The following is a 17,351-nucleotide window of genomic DNA, read 5'->3' on the forward strand; positions in this document are numbered from 1 at the left end:
CCTGGAGACAAGAAGTGACATTCGTTTGAGCGTAAATTACTCAAACAAGCATGCCGGGGAATGGCATTTAATACTTGATGTTTCCCAGTGGGAACAGTAGTGGATGCCTCTAATTCAAACAAGGAGTTTTGATATACAAACACTACTAAAAACAGACATACAGTACACTGCATGGGAAGTTGTGTATGATGAGACAGAGGCCTTTTGGGATGCAAAGTAGGACAGTGACTCATCTCTGTCTCAGTCTCTGTCAGCACGTCAGAAGAAAAGTAGTAATAATGAGGAGCGGGGTTTAAAACTAGGATTTTATAGCAGTACCCTTTTCCTGTTGTCTTATGGGCATGGTCCAATATGATCAGCAACAGTTTTCTTTATATTTTCTTCCTGCACAGGCAAGATCATACCTTGCAGGTATCTCAATAAGAAACTAAGAGGGTTTTACACTATGGTTATGACTTAGATACAACTGTACAATTTAATGCAATCTAATACAACAGCTCTGTAATAAATCCTGTATCTGTGAACCTAATCGACAGGTGTTTCAACGGTATTTATTCAACACTATGGTCAAATCTGAGACTTAAGTTAGCGATGCTGTGTGGTTGCATTTAACTGAATCTTTCTCATCATCATCAGTTGTCTGTACACATAATGAAACAGAGGAAGTTCAAATGGCAAGGTTAAAAAGGAAGTAACACATGCTGGCATTCTAATATTTGCTGACTCTCTGAGATTTTGCTCTGTGTGTGATGGCACACAGAGCAAAAAGAAGTTCAGACAAAATGTGTATGCGTGCGTTTTCCTGTCACATTTTCCTGCCATTAAAGCGTGAGACCACAGACAACAGCCAAGCGATAACAAGCCATTACATGTATAGTACATATGTGTTTTTATGTCAGGGGTTGCTTAGATACCACTTCCCTACCATGTGTTGAAGTGAAACCTAATTATAGAACTAAATGTGTATTAAGGTGAGGTAAATAATACACTTCAATTCAGGATAACTTAACGACAGCAGTGACAGTCTGCTTCAAAGCACAACGCAGACATACAAACTCATACAATAAAAAGACAAAAGGCAGAGTCCCTGTCAATTTGATTGCTTCAGTTCTCTTTTTCACACACAGTCAAAAAAAGCTATCAACATTTATTTCTTTACAGGATTTAAAAAAGCCATGTACCACCATGTATCCATAAAATGAGTGGGAATTGTAATCACAGCAGCAGGATTATACAAAATTGTAATATCCTGCTTTTGTTATCACATATTTTTTATCATTTAATGTGCTCCAAAGAAACCCGGCTCATGATATAACCCTAACAGAAAAACTTCCTTTAAAACAGTCCTAATGTACACAGCTCAGTTAACTAAAATTTTGATTAAATGGAAACTCCAGAGACTGTACTAATTAGTCCCTGTTAAAGTCACCATCATGAATGTATGCTAGGCAGTACAACCTATCAGACTATGTAGTGCCATATGGTCGACATGGCCTATGGGCTTTGTGAGAATTACTTCATGGAAAGGAATCCAAACCAAGCAGGTGAGGCAGTGTTTTGGTTGTAGCAGCAGGCTTTACAAACAGCGGAAACAGAAAGAGAAAAAGTCTTTCATGAAGAGACAGAGAGAGCCTAAATGAGAAAATGATCAAAAAATAGGGTCAAACCCAAACAAATAGAGAGAGGAAGACACTATCACAAAAACAGACACCCAGATCTGAGCAACACAAAGAAGTCTGGCTTGTAGCCAAGTGAAACAAGTGACATAATGTAGCTGACTGCTGTATCCTAGTAACACAAAGCCCAAAGAAAAAAACAATGGATGAATAAAAATCATACCCAGAGTGAGTAATATTTCTCCATCAACAGGAAAGATGACAGTGGTGAAGTATACTTCACACAAAGCTTGCCAACCTTTTTGATGCTAACTTGCTAGCAAACCTGTTCGCATCCACCACAACTTTTGGGAGCCCTCAAATTCAGAAAACTAACATTTTAGAACAAAAATGGACCCCTCAAAGAATGTTGGTTATCTAAAAAACCATTACAGTACAGAAAAGCAGCCACAACAAACGTCTAAACCCTTCTGGAAAGATCTGAGGAACAACAGCATTTAACTTCACTGACAGCTGCATATCGATTCTGCTTCTTGGACAAAGCTGCTGTGTTGAGGTAAATGTGAAGGAGAAAGCACAAGTGACTTAACTACTGGAAGAGTCTTCACTTTTTTCAGCCAATGTGTGTCAGCACAGGGCCTTCATCAGGGTTTTTTTTGTCTTACATGCATGGGTTTTTACAGAGCGGGTAAGGGCAAAGTCTATGTATATCTCAAAATTGAAGACTCTTTATCAGTTTTCAAGTAGGTTCTTCCTCTTCTTCTTTTGGGCTTTCCTTACAACAGATGCTGTATTTGACTTGTCATAGCAACAAAATCACAGGCTGAACTGGACATTAACCCAAGCTAGTGAGCTGCCAGGCACCAGCCAGCACCCTGGAAATGGAACACCTACATGACATGCAGCCTTCATTCATTTTATTAATTACAACTGTGTTTTCCCTGCCAAGTGTCAAAAAATGTCAAAACATCTGCTGCTATAGTTAACCGATGAAAACAGAAATTTCAAAATAAAAGTTCACAGCAGAACCTCATACAAAATAAAAAATACTGTATAGTAACAAAAAGTAAGAACAATATTTTAGAAAGTACCTTTCAAAATAACTGTATACATACTACCCTTAAAACTGTATACATTGTATATACAGGCTGTACTTTTATCACTACTGATGATGAAGGACCTGTACCAATATATTTTGGTATATAGTGCACAAACTTCCAGTAAGTTACTATTGTTTAGTTGCCTTTCACATTTGTTGTTCTTGTCACTTGAGTGTGGAGTTACCTGGTGAAGTAGCGACACTCCTTCTACGCTCTGTTGTAAAAGCTACATTAGAGTTGTCTATAACATATGAAAATAAGCATATTTAAATCCCAATCAGCTCTCTCTCAGTAACTACAAAATTGCAGTGTACTGTACACAGAAATGTTCTAGCGTCTAACAGCTACACATCTTGAAATTTATGTCTATTCAAAAATGTAACCCTCCCAAAATGTCTAAAACCATAAAGTCATTACAGTGGATAACATTTTGCAATTAGTCAGCCTGACTGGATATAAGTTTAAAACTCTATTTGTGGGCAAAGATACTGTGTTGCTAAGTATACTGAATGCATCTACTGAGACATTCAGTCAGACTTTGAATCTGAGAGTTCCATATGGGTAAATAAGCATTATACCTTGGGGATGGAAAAGTGCATAGTTGGGTGTAAACCAATGATCAACTAAAAGCTTGGTGGGATTATGTTGTGGCTTCCGTGACTGTTTTATGACATGAGCGCCCCATTTTAAAGAGGAGTTTCTGTGGATCATGGCATGGTATGGTCGGTCCCACAGTGGAAGAAGAGCAGTGGACTTTGCTTGATTTCATTTAAATCTTCAAAGCAAAATTTGATTATACAATTACTAACCGGAAAAGTTTAATTTTATACACTACAAACAAGCAAAAATAAAGTCTCCAGAGGTAGACTGGCAAGACTGATATGATTTCTGGAACAAAGTTTGGTGAAATTATACAAGAATCATTCTTGTCTCAGGTAGTCAGAGAGGGAAAGAGAGTGGATCTTTACTTTCACCTGTCACATGCAGCCATTTCCTAATTTCAAGACTATCATGAACAAGGCTCATGCTTAGAAACAAAGGGGCCCGCTAACAAAGCTTCCCATGGAGAATTGACTGCAGCCTTGGTTGCTATTTACATACAGATGCACTGGCAGGAATTTGCATAATGTTTTTTGTAGCTGGGTGCTCAGGGGAGCAGCATTGTAACATATTGGTGCCTAATGAACTCTGAAAAAAATTGATTTTCCACAGAGTAAATTAAGAAATGCATTATAGCTGTTAAAGCAATCTTGGGGGAAATCGGAGCCTTCCTCTGCTAAACTACGCTTGATAAGTAATAAATTACATGTTACACTTATTTGCTTTAATTCATGCTAATTTTGCCCAATTAATGTATCACTGTAGTTCTGAGGGCAGCCACTGGAGATTTAATTATTTATTGGATTTTGGTGTGTGTATGTGCTTGTGTTGTATTGTTGGCAAATGATGTGTGTTTGAATATAGTAAAGGATTGTTTGTGGATATTGCTGTACTACATGCAATTGTATTTTTATCTGTAGGCTTCTACTATAATTGTAAGTGTTTGTATGTATGTCCAAGTGTGTGTGAATGTCTATCAGCAAAAGAGTTAAATCCCATGTCTGCCGGGACTTTCTGACAGAGGCGTGATTGTCTGTGGCTGCAGACTCTCAAGGCTCTCTCACTTTCTGCCACTCACACTCACAAATATACACACACAGTTGGACTAGTTTCTGCTGCCTTCCTCGCTTTCCTTCCTTCCCCTCCCTTGCTAGCTAGCAGGGTGAGTCATTGTTTACAGGCCTTTCACTCTGCTGTCCCATCACCCTGCTCTGACACTACTTTTCCATTTAATCACAGCCCCCGCATGTGGTGACATGACACCAGGCCTGGCCTTGCGTTTCCTCCTCGAGCCTTCTCCTGGGCCGATGGCGTTTGTCCACATGATAATCTGACTGCAAGTGGCTACAGTTTTTCACCACTTTTTTCTCAACAGTTTATCCAGGTGATGTTTGTGTCCAGGGTGACTTCTAATACAATTGCACAGGAGCAGTTAGGGGATTCAGTGTGTTGCTCAGAAACACTTTTGACATTTCTGTTGCCAGGGATTAAACCTGTGAACATTCAGTAAAGGGACTTACTTGCTCGATGAAGCATAATTTAAAAGCACAATAGAAATCAGATTTGCAAGAATGAAAATAAGCAGAAAAATGTCTACTTATGGGAATAAAAAGGAAAAACTGTACTGCTTTGCTCTTATTTGAATATCAACAGCCAAATGATTTAAGTACAAACACACATACGTATACACACACACCATATTGGAAGAGTGAACGGAATCTCAAGCTGCTGCTGAATGTTCCTTTGTGAGCATTTGGCGAAGCTGCTGGAAAAATTTACTGTTGAATTAGCCTTTTGTTTCAGTAGGCTGTAGCAGAGAATAGGCCTCGGCTTCTCTCCTCATAACCTGCCACTAAAGAGACATTTATCCCATAGCAGTATTGCATGGAGCTCTTAACATAAAGTAAGTTCAATCATAAAACCTAATACAACTATGTACAATCACATACTATATGCAAATTCAAGTTTTACTGAGGAGATCTGCAAGCATACCTGTAAAAAACAAAACAAAATGCTTCAACAAGAATGACATGATGGCCTAGTTAGCTATCAGTTTGCTGTCAAACCTAATAGGAATTAGAAGGAGTTAACGCTACTTTGTTTCTCCTCCCTTCAAGTACTCCCTCTACCCCTGCACTGACTTCTGAGGCATCCATGAAGTATCCACCATCATCACGCCACTATTAAAAAGCTTAGCTGGCGATGGTTTTTCAAGTAAATTAGAGAAAACAAAATCTCTCAGATTAGTCAATTAAGTGGCACATTAGCCCAAGACTTAATTAAAAGATAGCGGGGCATACAGTCTTTAAGGATATAGAGAGGCGACGGGAGTGTTTAAACAGCAGATTGAACAAATGGCACTTATTAAAAACTTGACTGTGAGTCACTTGACACCTCACATATCCCCTGCACCTTGAGCTACATAAACAGAGTGTCAGCTCCCTGGGTCTCTGCTATGCAAATCTCAGGGATGAGGCAGAGAGAGGAAGTGCACTCGTCATACAACATCCCTGCCTGGAATGTCAAAATGCCCTCCTACAATCAGCGGCTTAACAACCACAGCAACCAGAGCGGAAACATAACATTTACATCTCACACTTTTCTCCAAATACACCACTTCTAAATAGTGATTATCAATGTTTTTAAAGGCAGAAGGGGAATCAAGCTTACCAAAAAATAAATTTAAGTCAAGGTTAAGATTGAATCTTTAAATTTTTTTTAGCTTTAGCTTTTACTTTAACCTAAAAGTCTATCAGTAGGTTTGGCTCCAAAGAAAATTTACTCTCACGATCACAAACCCCTGAGATAGTATGTGTGTTAGTATGCAAGCTTAGTATCTATCGCTCTTTGAAAAGCATCCTTAATTAAACCTTTTGTTCTTCCAAAATAGCAAAACAGCAGAGCCAGGCGAGCAAAAGGCAGTTATTGTGTCAGAGTGCTGAGACTGAAGAGCAAGGTACACTAAAATATCACAGTTCACTGCTCGTGTTGCCATTTCAGCGTCACTTTCTATTCCGAACAATGCGACAGCTGACAGCTCGTACCCAAGAATTATCACGCTAAACTGAATTATTTCTGCCACGTGTTAATTTATTAACAACCTGTGCATGCTTTAATGTAGCCTGCATTTGCATATACATTTTTAACCCGTGAGCTCAATCGTCTTGAATATTCTTTCGGGGGCTGAGAATATTTCAAACTGCCTTTTGTTGCACCATGTTTGAATTTTGAAGGATGGGATGGAAAAAAAGGAAGAAAGACATATAAATCTCACACATGTCCGCAGGGCACATATTCTTTAAGGGCAGATATCTGCACTTCATCACCTTGCAACATATGAGATGTGGCATCTCCGATCTGAAGCCTCCTCCTCCTCACTTGTTCTGTGCCTTGCTTGCTCTCTCCCTCTCTCTCTCTCTCTCGCTCTCTATCTCAAAGAGGCACCTATGACTGCTTTCAGATGGCTTCAAATACTGGAAGCTAGCTTGTTTAGATGGTTCCTGAGGACTTTTCTGTTAAAGAAGTGCAAACATACAGTATTAATAAGTGCGAATGAACTATTCATATTTGGCTTCAATACACTAGATGGAATATGTAACTATGAATACTCCCTGATATGGCTAATGAACACTTTAATTTGTAAACCAATGCTATGTTTGTGTTTTTATAATATATTTAGTGCACAAGAGAAAGAAAGAACTATCCTCAGAGAAAAAGCGATATTCTAACAAGTATCTCCACAAAGGGGGTTTATTATCACCGGGCAGACAGTGAAGATTAAGAAAACAGGTATCTGGAAAAAATCATAATTCACACTGATACCTCCCACCTTAAGAATGTTTGCTCACATTAAACTTGCCAACAAACTGACATTTCCCGTCCAGCTATACATCAAAAATTACAATTGCAAAAAAAACTGATTTTTTCTACTCTTATTTATTTGTATTCCAATAAGACAAGCCAATGAAACTTAAAGAGAAAGTATAACTAAACAGTTTCTGCAGGCACCAATATACAATGGGAATGAATACATTTTTGTTTGTAGTTCTCTTAACTTTCATTAAAAAATATTCAAAAGCAACACGTCTTTCTATAATGAATATTATAGTTTCCCTTGATAAAACACACAGCGCATCGTAGACTATTTTAACTGGAACTACTTTCTGCCAAAGTTAGTCCCTACGAAAAAAGTTTTAATTAAGTAATGTGTACACTGTTTCTGGAAAGAGTTTTTCCTGCTGATTTTTTAATGAACACAACAAACAATAGCTCGGTTAACTTCACTGTATTGGAGTGAATACAGAACATACAATTATATATAAACGTATATATATATATATGTATACACATGTATACACATATACACATAAATATATATACACATGTACATAAATATATATATATACAAACATACTCATACATATATATATACACACACATACATATAAATATATATACACATACACACACATATATACGTTTATTCATGCATATATATATATATATATATATATATATATATATACACACGAATATATATACACACATACACACACACACACACACACACACACACACACATATATATACATACACATACACACCCACATATATATATATATACACACACATACACACAAACACACATATATATATTATATATACACACACATACACACACACACACATATATGTATATATATGTATATATGTGTATGTATATGTATATAACCACACACACACATATATATACACATATACATACAAACATATATATATATAATATATATATACATACATACATATACATATAAATACATACACAAACATACATATGTATATATATATATACATACATCCATACATACATATACATATATATACATCCATACATACATATACATATATATACATACATCCATACATATACATATATATACATACATACATACATATATATATATATATATATATATACATACATATACATATATATACATACATACATCCATACATACATATATATACATACATACATACATACATACATCCATACATATACATACATACATACATACATCCATACATATACATATACATACATACATCCATACATATACATATATATACATACATCCATACATATATATATATATATATATATACATACATGTATATATACATACACATATACACACGTATACATACATATATATATATACATACAAGTATAAATACACATATATACATACAAGTATAAATACATATATATATATAAATACATGTATATATAAATACATGTATATATACATACATATACACATATATACATACAAGTATAAATACATATATATATATACATACATATATATACATACATATATATACATACATATGTATACACATATAGATATAAATACATGCATACATATATATATATACATATATATATATGTAAATACACATACATATATACACATATACGTACATGCACACATATACATACACATATACGTACATATATATGTATACATACATATATATACATACATATATATACATACATATGTATATGTATATATGTATACGTACATATGTATATGTATATATGTATACGTACATATGTATATACATACATGTATACATATATATATACATACATGTATACATATATATATACATACATGTAAACATATATATATACATACATGTATAAATACATATATATACGTACATATATACATATATATATACGTAAATATATATATATACATATATATATATATATATACACATATATATATATATATATATACACATATACACATATATACATACATATACACATACATACATGTACATGCATATATATACACGTATGTTCACACGTACATATACATACATACAAATACATATATACATATATATATACACACTAACATATACATACATACACATACATATATACATATATATACACATATATATACACACATATACACACACATATACACACACATACATATACACACATATACATACACACATATACACACACATACGCACACATATACATACACATATATACGCACACATATACATACACATATATACGCACACATATACATACACATATATACGCACACATATACATACACACATATACACACACATACATATATATATACACACACATACATATACACACCCACACACACATATATATATTTTTGTAATTGTAATGGATGTACCACCCCTTTGAGGCTTACTTAAAAAACACAAAATAAATCTAAAACACCACTTGTGTGTGGTAGTGCATGTATGAAACAGTCCTGCAGTTACCCTGACAATGATCCCTTTACGCACACGTTAATTAAACTTTATGAAGTTCTCTTCTGGATGACGATGTGAGCAGGTGTTGCTGATGCACACCTGTAAACTTTCCCCACATATCAAATTCCCTACGGCATGTGTACAAAACACACTGCCAATGCCTAGTTACCTTTCTTTGAATTTGCACTGCACACTACACATCATCAAAAACACACTTTCACCACGGCAGTTTGTTGCTGAACGGTGTGCAAACAAAGACGCAACAGGAGATGTGATTATTTGTAGCAGATGACACAATTAAGGATGACTGACAGGCAAATAAACACAATGAGGCAAAGCATCTGTTCGTAGGGGGGTTATCCCTGCTGTATTGTTGTTGTTTGTGGTGAAGGATATGAGACAACCCTTACAGCAAGTCATTGCTTAGAGATTTACTCTGTAGCAGGAAATCACTTTAACAGTTCTGACAAACGATTAACTCTGTTTGTTTATTTGTAAAAAGGAAAGGAGAAACAACAGTTTTGAGTCTGCCTAAGTGGAATATGGAAAAAATACTCTTTTTGCCAGTTTTTACAAAGTATGTTAGAGCCAGCATATTTGTGTGTGTGAATGTGTGTGTGTGAAGCTTTGCCTGTCAGTCATGTTAACTCAATGTGAAGAGGCTGCTCCAAGCGGAAAGTTGAGTCCTATATATTTGCCACAATGGCTGGTGTTATTAAGACCTTGATCCGTGTTTTCTTTCTGCATGGAGGGAGGTAAGCTACTAGATGCCCTTTCTCTCTCTTTGCTTCATGTCTGGGCGGGGTGGCTTGGCTGAGTTGGGTAAAGAGGAGACATATACACACAAACACACATCTCTGCTCTGTAAACATGCCTTATTCCAACCACCATCAGGGAAATTTTCTGTTTGTGCTCATGGTTATGCTCAAGCTGTGAAAAATAAATATGGTTTGATGCACGAAAAGTTCAGTTGATCTTAAAGGAACATAAACACCCCAATTTATGAAAAGGAGATTATTGTGCTGCAGAGCAACCAACCTTTGCTGGCACTTTGAGTTTTTATCATGAACTGATTCACTTGCCAGAACTAGAAAATCTAAGAAAAGTGCCAGTGCTTGAAACTAAAATTGCAAAAGACATCTTTATTTCAAAATCATATATTTCAGTGTGTTTCTAAGTGACACAGGAGTGTTACTGTAAAATCTGAGTGTTTTGTAAATCTGTGAAAGACAAGAAGAGCAACCAGTTTATCATAAACATATCCTGTTCTGTTGCGGTTGTAAATGCTCAGATAAACTTTAACAGAACAAGCGTGCCTGCCAAACAACCTGCCAATCGTCCACGAGATCCAGATGACTGGAGGCCAGTGGAGCCCTCATTCATTTAAGTGATGTTAAGAACAAACAATCAAAAGTCCTGCTTGGGAGACCGCAACACGTCCACATCAGCAAATGACATGTAACAAAGGTGACATCTCATTTATAGCTCAAGGAGCGTGTACAAGCAAATAAACAGGCATCCCTAGTCCACACGTCCCTCTCAATTTGCCTCTCCCACGGTCCACTGCCTTTCAGACGGAGGGGCGGAAGGAAAATAGAAAAGTTCAAAGTGTTCAACTTTAAGCTGATGTCTTATTTACAGGTCCAAGACCACTGCTTCTGTTACTCTGTCTGAAGGCCTGTGCAGGCTGTGAAACAAACCCTAACCGAACACAAGCACACATAACGCAGAAATCAAGGCCTCAACGAAAATATTCCACTTGCATGTACAGTTTGAGACGCCACAACATCTGAACTGTGGGGAAGTGAGGAAGGAGGGGATGTTTTCTGCAATGCCGAGGTAGAAAGGAAATGATTTGAAAACATCGCTGTGTCTGTTCTTTCCTTTCATTCCTGTCTGATTCTTTCTCTCAGGCAGATGTAGTCGGCACTGTCTTTACAGGGCATGACGTGAGGCAGAAACTTTGAACCTCACCGTGCCCCATCCAGGGGTTTTCAAGCTCAAGTCTCGTGATCTCGGTAACTACAACATGTTATCTTTGCATCACCGTGGCGACGCCTCCAGGTAACAAGGAGATTAGAAGCAGTGAGAGGCCCATGTACCACAGCAAAGCTATAGCAAAAGGGGGTCTTTAAATATTTAAGGTATGACTACGATCACACATTGTTACTCTAAGAAGAGACAGGAACAAAGGATACAAATATTTCACTTGGAAATCATTTAAGTTTCATTGTTGAGACTCTGTTCTGAGACTGATGTCATTTCTGCGTGTTGAATTTGAGTTTTTTGTATAAAAAGTTTACAAATTTTAACAAACATGCCACGCTTCCTGCTGCCTAAAAAATAAACAAGAAAATAATATCTTATCAGCATTATGTCACTGCTAATCCAATTTTTATGCTCTTTTCATGTTGGCAACCACATTAATAATTTGTGCGAGAGAAATAACAAACAAATAACACGTGGTGTAAGGAGGCAGGCTACATTGGCCTCTTGTCAAAGTCAATTAGAGTCCTCAGGTAATGACCCTATTTGCATTGTAAACCAGGCCCTTGTGTGAGGGCTAATGGGGCCACTACCTGAGGAGATTAATTGAAAGTGACATTACTTGAACTCTCCTGTTTTTTTTCCTTGCACAGCCCTCTGAAAGACCGTCTCATCTTATTTTAATGTCATGCCACAAGTCTAAACAGGGAGGTCAAGTCTCTCAAACTTTGACACGAGTGAGGAGGAGGAAAAATGACATGGTGGTGCATTAGAGTAGGTACACACATACATGATGAGAGCACTGCATCATTTTAGGTTTACAAATACAAATGCAAAAGACTGAATAATTTAAGACCACATGCTTTATGTACTGCAGTATTAAACAATTTAGCTACAAACTTATATAACGTCATGTTTACGATCTATTATGACACATACCATAATGCGACAGTGCATGTAATTTTTATGGGGTGCTCAACATGCAAAAGTAGCACACACATGTTGACAGTTAATGTATCTGTATGATTATCTTTAATGACTCACAATACAATATCATAAATACATAAAAATGAATCACCTCAATGCTAACAGTCAGTTAATTATGGCTGTTATGAATCTTATGGATTGACAGAGGATTGGGGGGGGAAAAGCACATGCAGTCACATTTTCTGCCATTTGACAAAAAAGTATTGATGTTCCATCTGGAAAAAACAGATGGTGAATAAAGAGAAGTGTCACATATTACTGCAACCCCCTCTTGTCCTGTCTAATTAGTCATATTATATGTAATTATAATATGGTTATAATCTTATCAGTATACAACTCTCAGGTCTGCCTCCGATACGAAAATGAAGGAAACAAAACACCATTAATGTACCCATCTGCTTTTTTTCTCACATAAAGCAACAGCAAAAGCAGTAATTTGTTCTCGTGGCCAAGGGCAGGAGACTTTCATTTTCTGAGTGAAAGAGTTGTATCCCACCCAATTGAGCAGGAAGAAGGGAGGGATGGATGGATGAATACCCAGCTAGTCGGAGGAGGTGGCTACCGCCACACTCTAATTTATTTAATATTGTAAGAGAAGTGACCTTGAGATCAGAGAAGTGCTGAATTTATCCCCAGACGGAAAACAGAAACAATGGAGCCATCCTAATTGTGACATTACAATCCAGCACACAGTGAGCGATCAGAGGGGGATTGATTAGAGGAGTGGAAAGGTGGACGACTTTGTGAAAAGGTCATTGCACTCTACCTGGAGCTTCTAATATTTTCAACCCTACGCCTCCTCTGTGAACGTAGAACAAAGTGAAAGAAAGAAAGAAAGAAAGAAAGACAGAAAAGTGCAACTCCTGTGTGATTACAGACTTTCTGGACACTGATATTTTCCCCTAACGCATTAGTGAAATAAGATGGTAATTTCCTGGGGCCAGGGTGTATCCAGGCAGAAAATGATAAAAGGAAATAAAGATAGAATGGAAGGGGGGGGGTCTCCTCCTCTCTTCTCTTCCAGCAGGGGGGCTGACGTGGAGGTTAATTGAGGGGTTAACAGGGGGTGGTGTCGGCTGAAGGTCAGACTGCTGTTCCAGCCAGCAGGAGGTCCCTGCTCCCTGATGACCTCACTGAGTGTTGCTGGTCATGTTTCCATGTTAGTGCTAATGCTGCACTCTGAGCACCCTCTCTAATAGAGAAAGGACCAGAGGAGAAGGACAATGCAACACAGAGCTGTGAAAGAGGTGAGAGGTTAGACATGTGGCTATCCTGAAACTTCCACTTTCTGCTGCACCGCTGCCCCAACCACAGGAGAAAGAACAAGAAATTACAACCTGGCATTCAGAACACACAAGTCTCCCATTAGAGATTTGTAAGTCAGGCATTATGATATAATTGAAGACTGCAATGTTTGCAACCATTTTCTGTGATAATAATGCATGTTGAGCAATTTCAACCAGGACTAGAGTCAGTAACAAGAAGCAGCACAACTAATATTTAGGAGACAAATAGAACAACTAGAGGGTAATGGCACCAGCTCCTGCAGCAATCTGTATTCAAATTACATTTAGCGTCAGGGCTGCAACTGGCAATTCTCTACATTATCGGCCAATCTGCTGCCGATTTTCTTCATTAAGCAATTCATCATTTGGTCCAAAAACTATCAGAAAACTGAAAAATGCTAGTTCTAATTTCCCACAACCCAAGGAGATTTACTATCATGACTGACAAAGAAAAGCAAAATATCATCAAATTTGAGAAGTTAGAACCAGCAAATGTCCTGGTCCCGCTAAAATGGTTAAACATTGATCAAAATAGTTTCTGATGAATTTAATGTCAATCGTTCGTGTCAGCTGATTAAACAGCTAATTGTTGCTCTATTTGGTTATTGTAACACAACTGTTTAAAACTGAGACTTAGAACTGAACTGAAACTTAGAAATTGAACGTATATGACTACTGTTAATCACTGTTTAGTCACTCAATGTGCCAGAATTAGTATCAGCAACAAAAAAAAAAAAAAATGTTCATATGACAGTGTCTTCTTAACAATCTTCCTGAGTCACTTAAAACAAAATGTAAATTATATGTTTAAATTAATGCCAAAATGTGAGATACAAAACACTCCACATCCAAAATGAAGAGAGCTTTATTTGTCACATTTTGCCCCTGGGAAATCTCGGAGATGACTGAGAAGAGTTTGCTAGTCTAACAACTCGAATATGATGAAGAAATTATCAACACAAAATGTACAGTTTAAGAAATTAGTGCAGAACAATAGTCATTAATTTTTTAGTAATGTTTTATTTTTAAAAAAAACTGTTCTCTTTGAGATTGAAAATAATGTACAAAACCAATCGATGAGTTGTGAACTCCAAGTGAAAAAAATATGCAAATGAGAAGGATCAACTGCAAGGCACAGAATATAAAAAAAAAATAACAGTATAGTATAGGAGGACACCTACTGTAGCTACATGTATATGTTTTCTTTTAGATAAATTCTTCACATTATCTATATCGTGTTTTCTTGACACTCTTTGGTCCATAAGAAACTTGTGGCTTGAGTTTATCATAAACATGAAAATGAGGTTTACTTTTTCCAGTCTCTGCTGCAGAGGTGCCCATCCAACCTCCTTATACAAAATAACAGTGCGCCATTAAGACGAGCTGTACATGACAGCACATTATCTTTGTTGGCATTACGAAAGGACATTTTTTTTTAATTTTTTTTTTTTTTTTAAACCATTCATCAAGCAGTGCTAATGAGGGCCAGCATTAAGTATCATCACTTAAACAACATCAAAGCACATCTCCAAGACAAGAAAATGACTCTACTGGTGATTCACCACAACCTCATCTTGAAATACACAGAATTAAGGAACAGAAAAAAAAAAGGAGAAGAAAACTGCCTTTACCCTGCATTAGTTTACCATTTCAACATGACAGTTCATGATTCCTTTTTTTGTATTGTGAGTCACTTGGCTTGATACCCAAAAGCCGCTTATATGGCAACCAGGGTCACCATTTTTTAATTCCTTATCACAACCCTCATGAACAGAGTGCAGTTCAACAAGTCATACTTACACAGTGTGTGTAAAATAGCATCACAGAAAAGACTTGTACCATATGGAGCTGATAAAGCCTAGTCACTGACTGCTGACATTAGAGGAGGACTTTCAAAGTCATTGTTTATCTTAACATCGCAGAAAACTGTACAATGTATAAAAAAAATGTGAGGTTCTGCACTATATTTCCAGTAAAGCCAAGGCTTCAAATACTGCCAGACAAGGAGGTGTGAGATGAGATTCTTTGGTATAAAAATGTTTTCATAGACATTCCAGTACTTTGTAAGATTTAGCTATCAGCAATTTTGTGCAGTTTATTTCTGTGATAATAAGCCATTTCATTTTTTTTTTTTTTAAAAACTTGAAATAGAAAAGTATAAGCATTTTGTCCACATCCCATTCTTTACCCTTAGTGTCAGAAAGTAGCAGATGATATGATGTCCTGATTCACCTTTGATATTTCACCATTTTAAACTGTTCTACAGTGCTACAGTAGATGATGTGTAAAAGAGAGTCTGTGTTGGAAAATTACAGTATGCAACTAAGAATGTACGAACTGTCACAAACTTTTTACAGTGTTGTACAGTACTAAGACTGCAACCTCAGTTTCTGAGCATCAAAAAACACAAGTATTGAAAATAAAAACAGAGTAAATGTTGTCATTTTGTTTAGTGTATGCAACATGTCCCTCACCAAAATGACCAAAAAAAAAAGATACAATATAATTAGACAGCATTCCTGATGTAACAACAAAATCTTCAAAGGCAGTCTGTGATAATCATTTTTTTGCCAAGGATAGAATACTTAATAGAATCAACTCACTATGAACTGAAGATTTAACTCACATGTTCATATATCTAAAGTTGCTTCTAGTCCCTGCTGAGCTGGTTTGATGGAGAAGCCCAGTGTCAAAATACATCTTTCAAAGCATGCTTTACTAAACTGCATCATACTATTTCACACACTCAACAGTCATCACACATCACAAAAAAAAGGGACATCCACAAACACATATGAAGACCATTACACTCACACTCACACACTCACACACACAGACACACAAAAACAACTTGTTCCCTCTGTCTGTTGCTGAATTGAAAGTGACAGCAGCAGCAGTGTCCTTCTATATTTTCTTCCAGGGTCCAGTTACCACACCCTGGTCCACACCAGCATAGGCCTCTCTATGTAGGGAAGCAGATGCCGCAGCACTCCATACAGATTTCCAGGCAGTCTGAGGACTCGCAGCAAGCATCCATGATGCCACAGTCCATGTCACAGGGGGAGTTGCAGTCATCGCCCAGGTCGTCAGTACAGCAGCAGCAGCAGCAAGCCTCTGATGTGCATGCGCCGCAGGAGGCTTGTGCCGCCACCATGTTGCAAAGCGTCAGGAACTCACAGAACAGGCAGGCCAAGATGCAGTGGACGCAGCAGTCTGTGTCCATATCAAACCAGCCAGGGTGACAAGTTGTAATGTGAAATAAATATGTGAATCAAATAAATCATTAAAAAAAGAACAAAAACACAAACACAAAACATACAAAACTGCAACTGCCTATAAATGTATGAATTCATTACGTATTTTAAATATTATTTAATATTTTAAATTTTATTTTCACCAAAATTAATGCCTGTTAAAACAGTGCAGAGTGAGCGAGGACTTTC

At 36.8% G+C, this 17,351-nt stretch overlaps 1 protein-coding gene across 3 annotated transcripts in view; it reads right to left on the reverse strand.

Moving 5' to 3' along the window:
• Positions 1-17,351, reverse strand: part of mdfic (MyoD family inhibitor domain containing) — a 115,226-nt gene that overhangs the window by 77,854 nt on the left and 20,021 nt on the right. The window contains exon 5 of one of the 3 annotated variants that reach the window (XM_040150688.1): positions 15,348-17,121. The exons of the other annotated variants lie outside the window; for them this stretch is intronic. Within the exon in view, the coding sequence (XP_040006622.1) occupies positions 16,871-17,121 (251 nt within the window). The 3' untranslated portion in view covers positions 15,348-16,870. Of the gene's footprint in view, positions 1-15,347; positions 17,122-17,351 lie in introns of those variants that run through there. 3 annotated transcript variants of the gene reach the window in all.

Source organism: Xiphias gladius, chromosome 2, assembly GCF_016859285.1.
Source record: "Xiphias gladius isolate SHS-SW01 ecotype Sanya breed wild chromosome 2, ASM1685928v1, whole genome shotgun sequence".
Classification (NCBI taxonomy): domain Eukaryota; kingdom Metazoa; phylum Chordata; class Actinopteri; order Istiophoriformes; family Xiphiidae; genus Xiphias; species Xiphias gladius.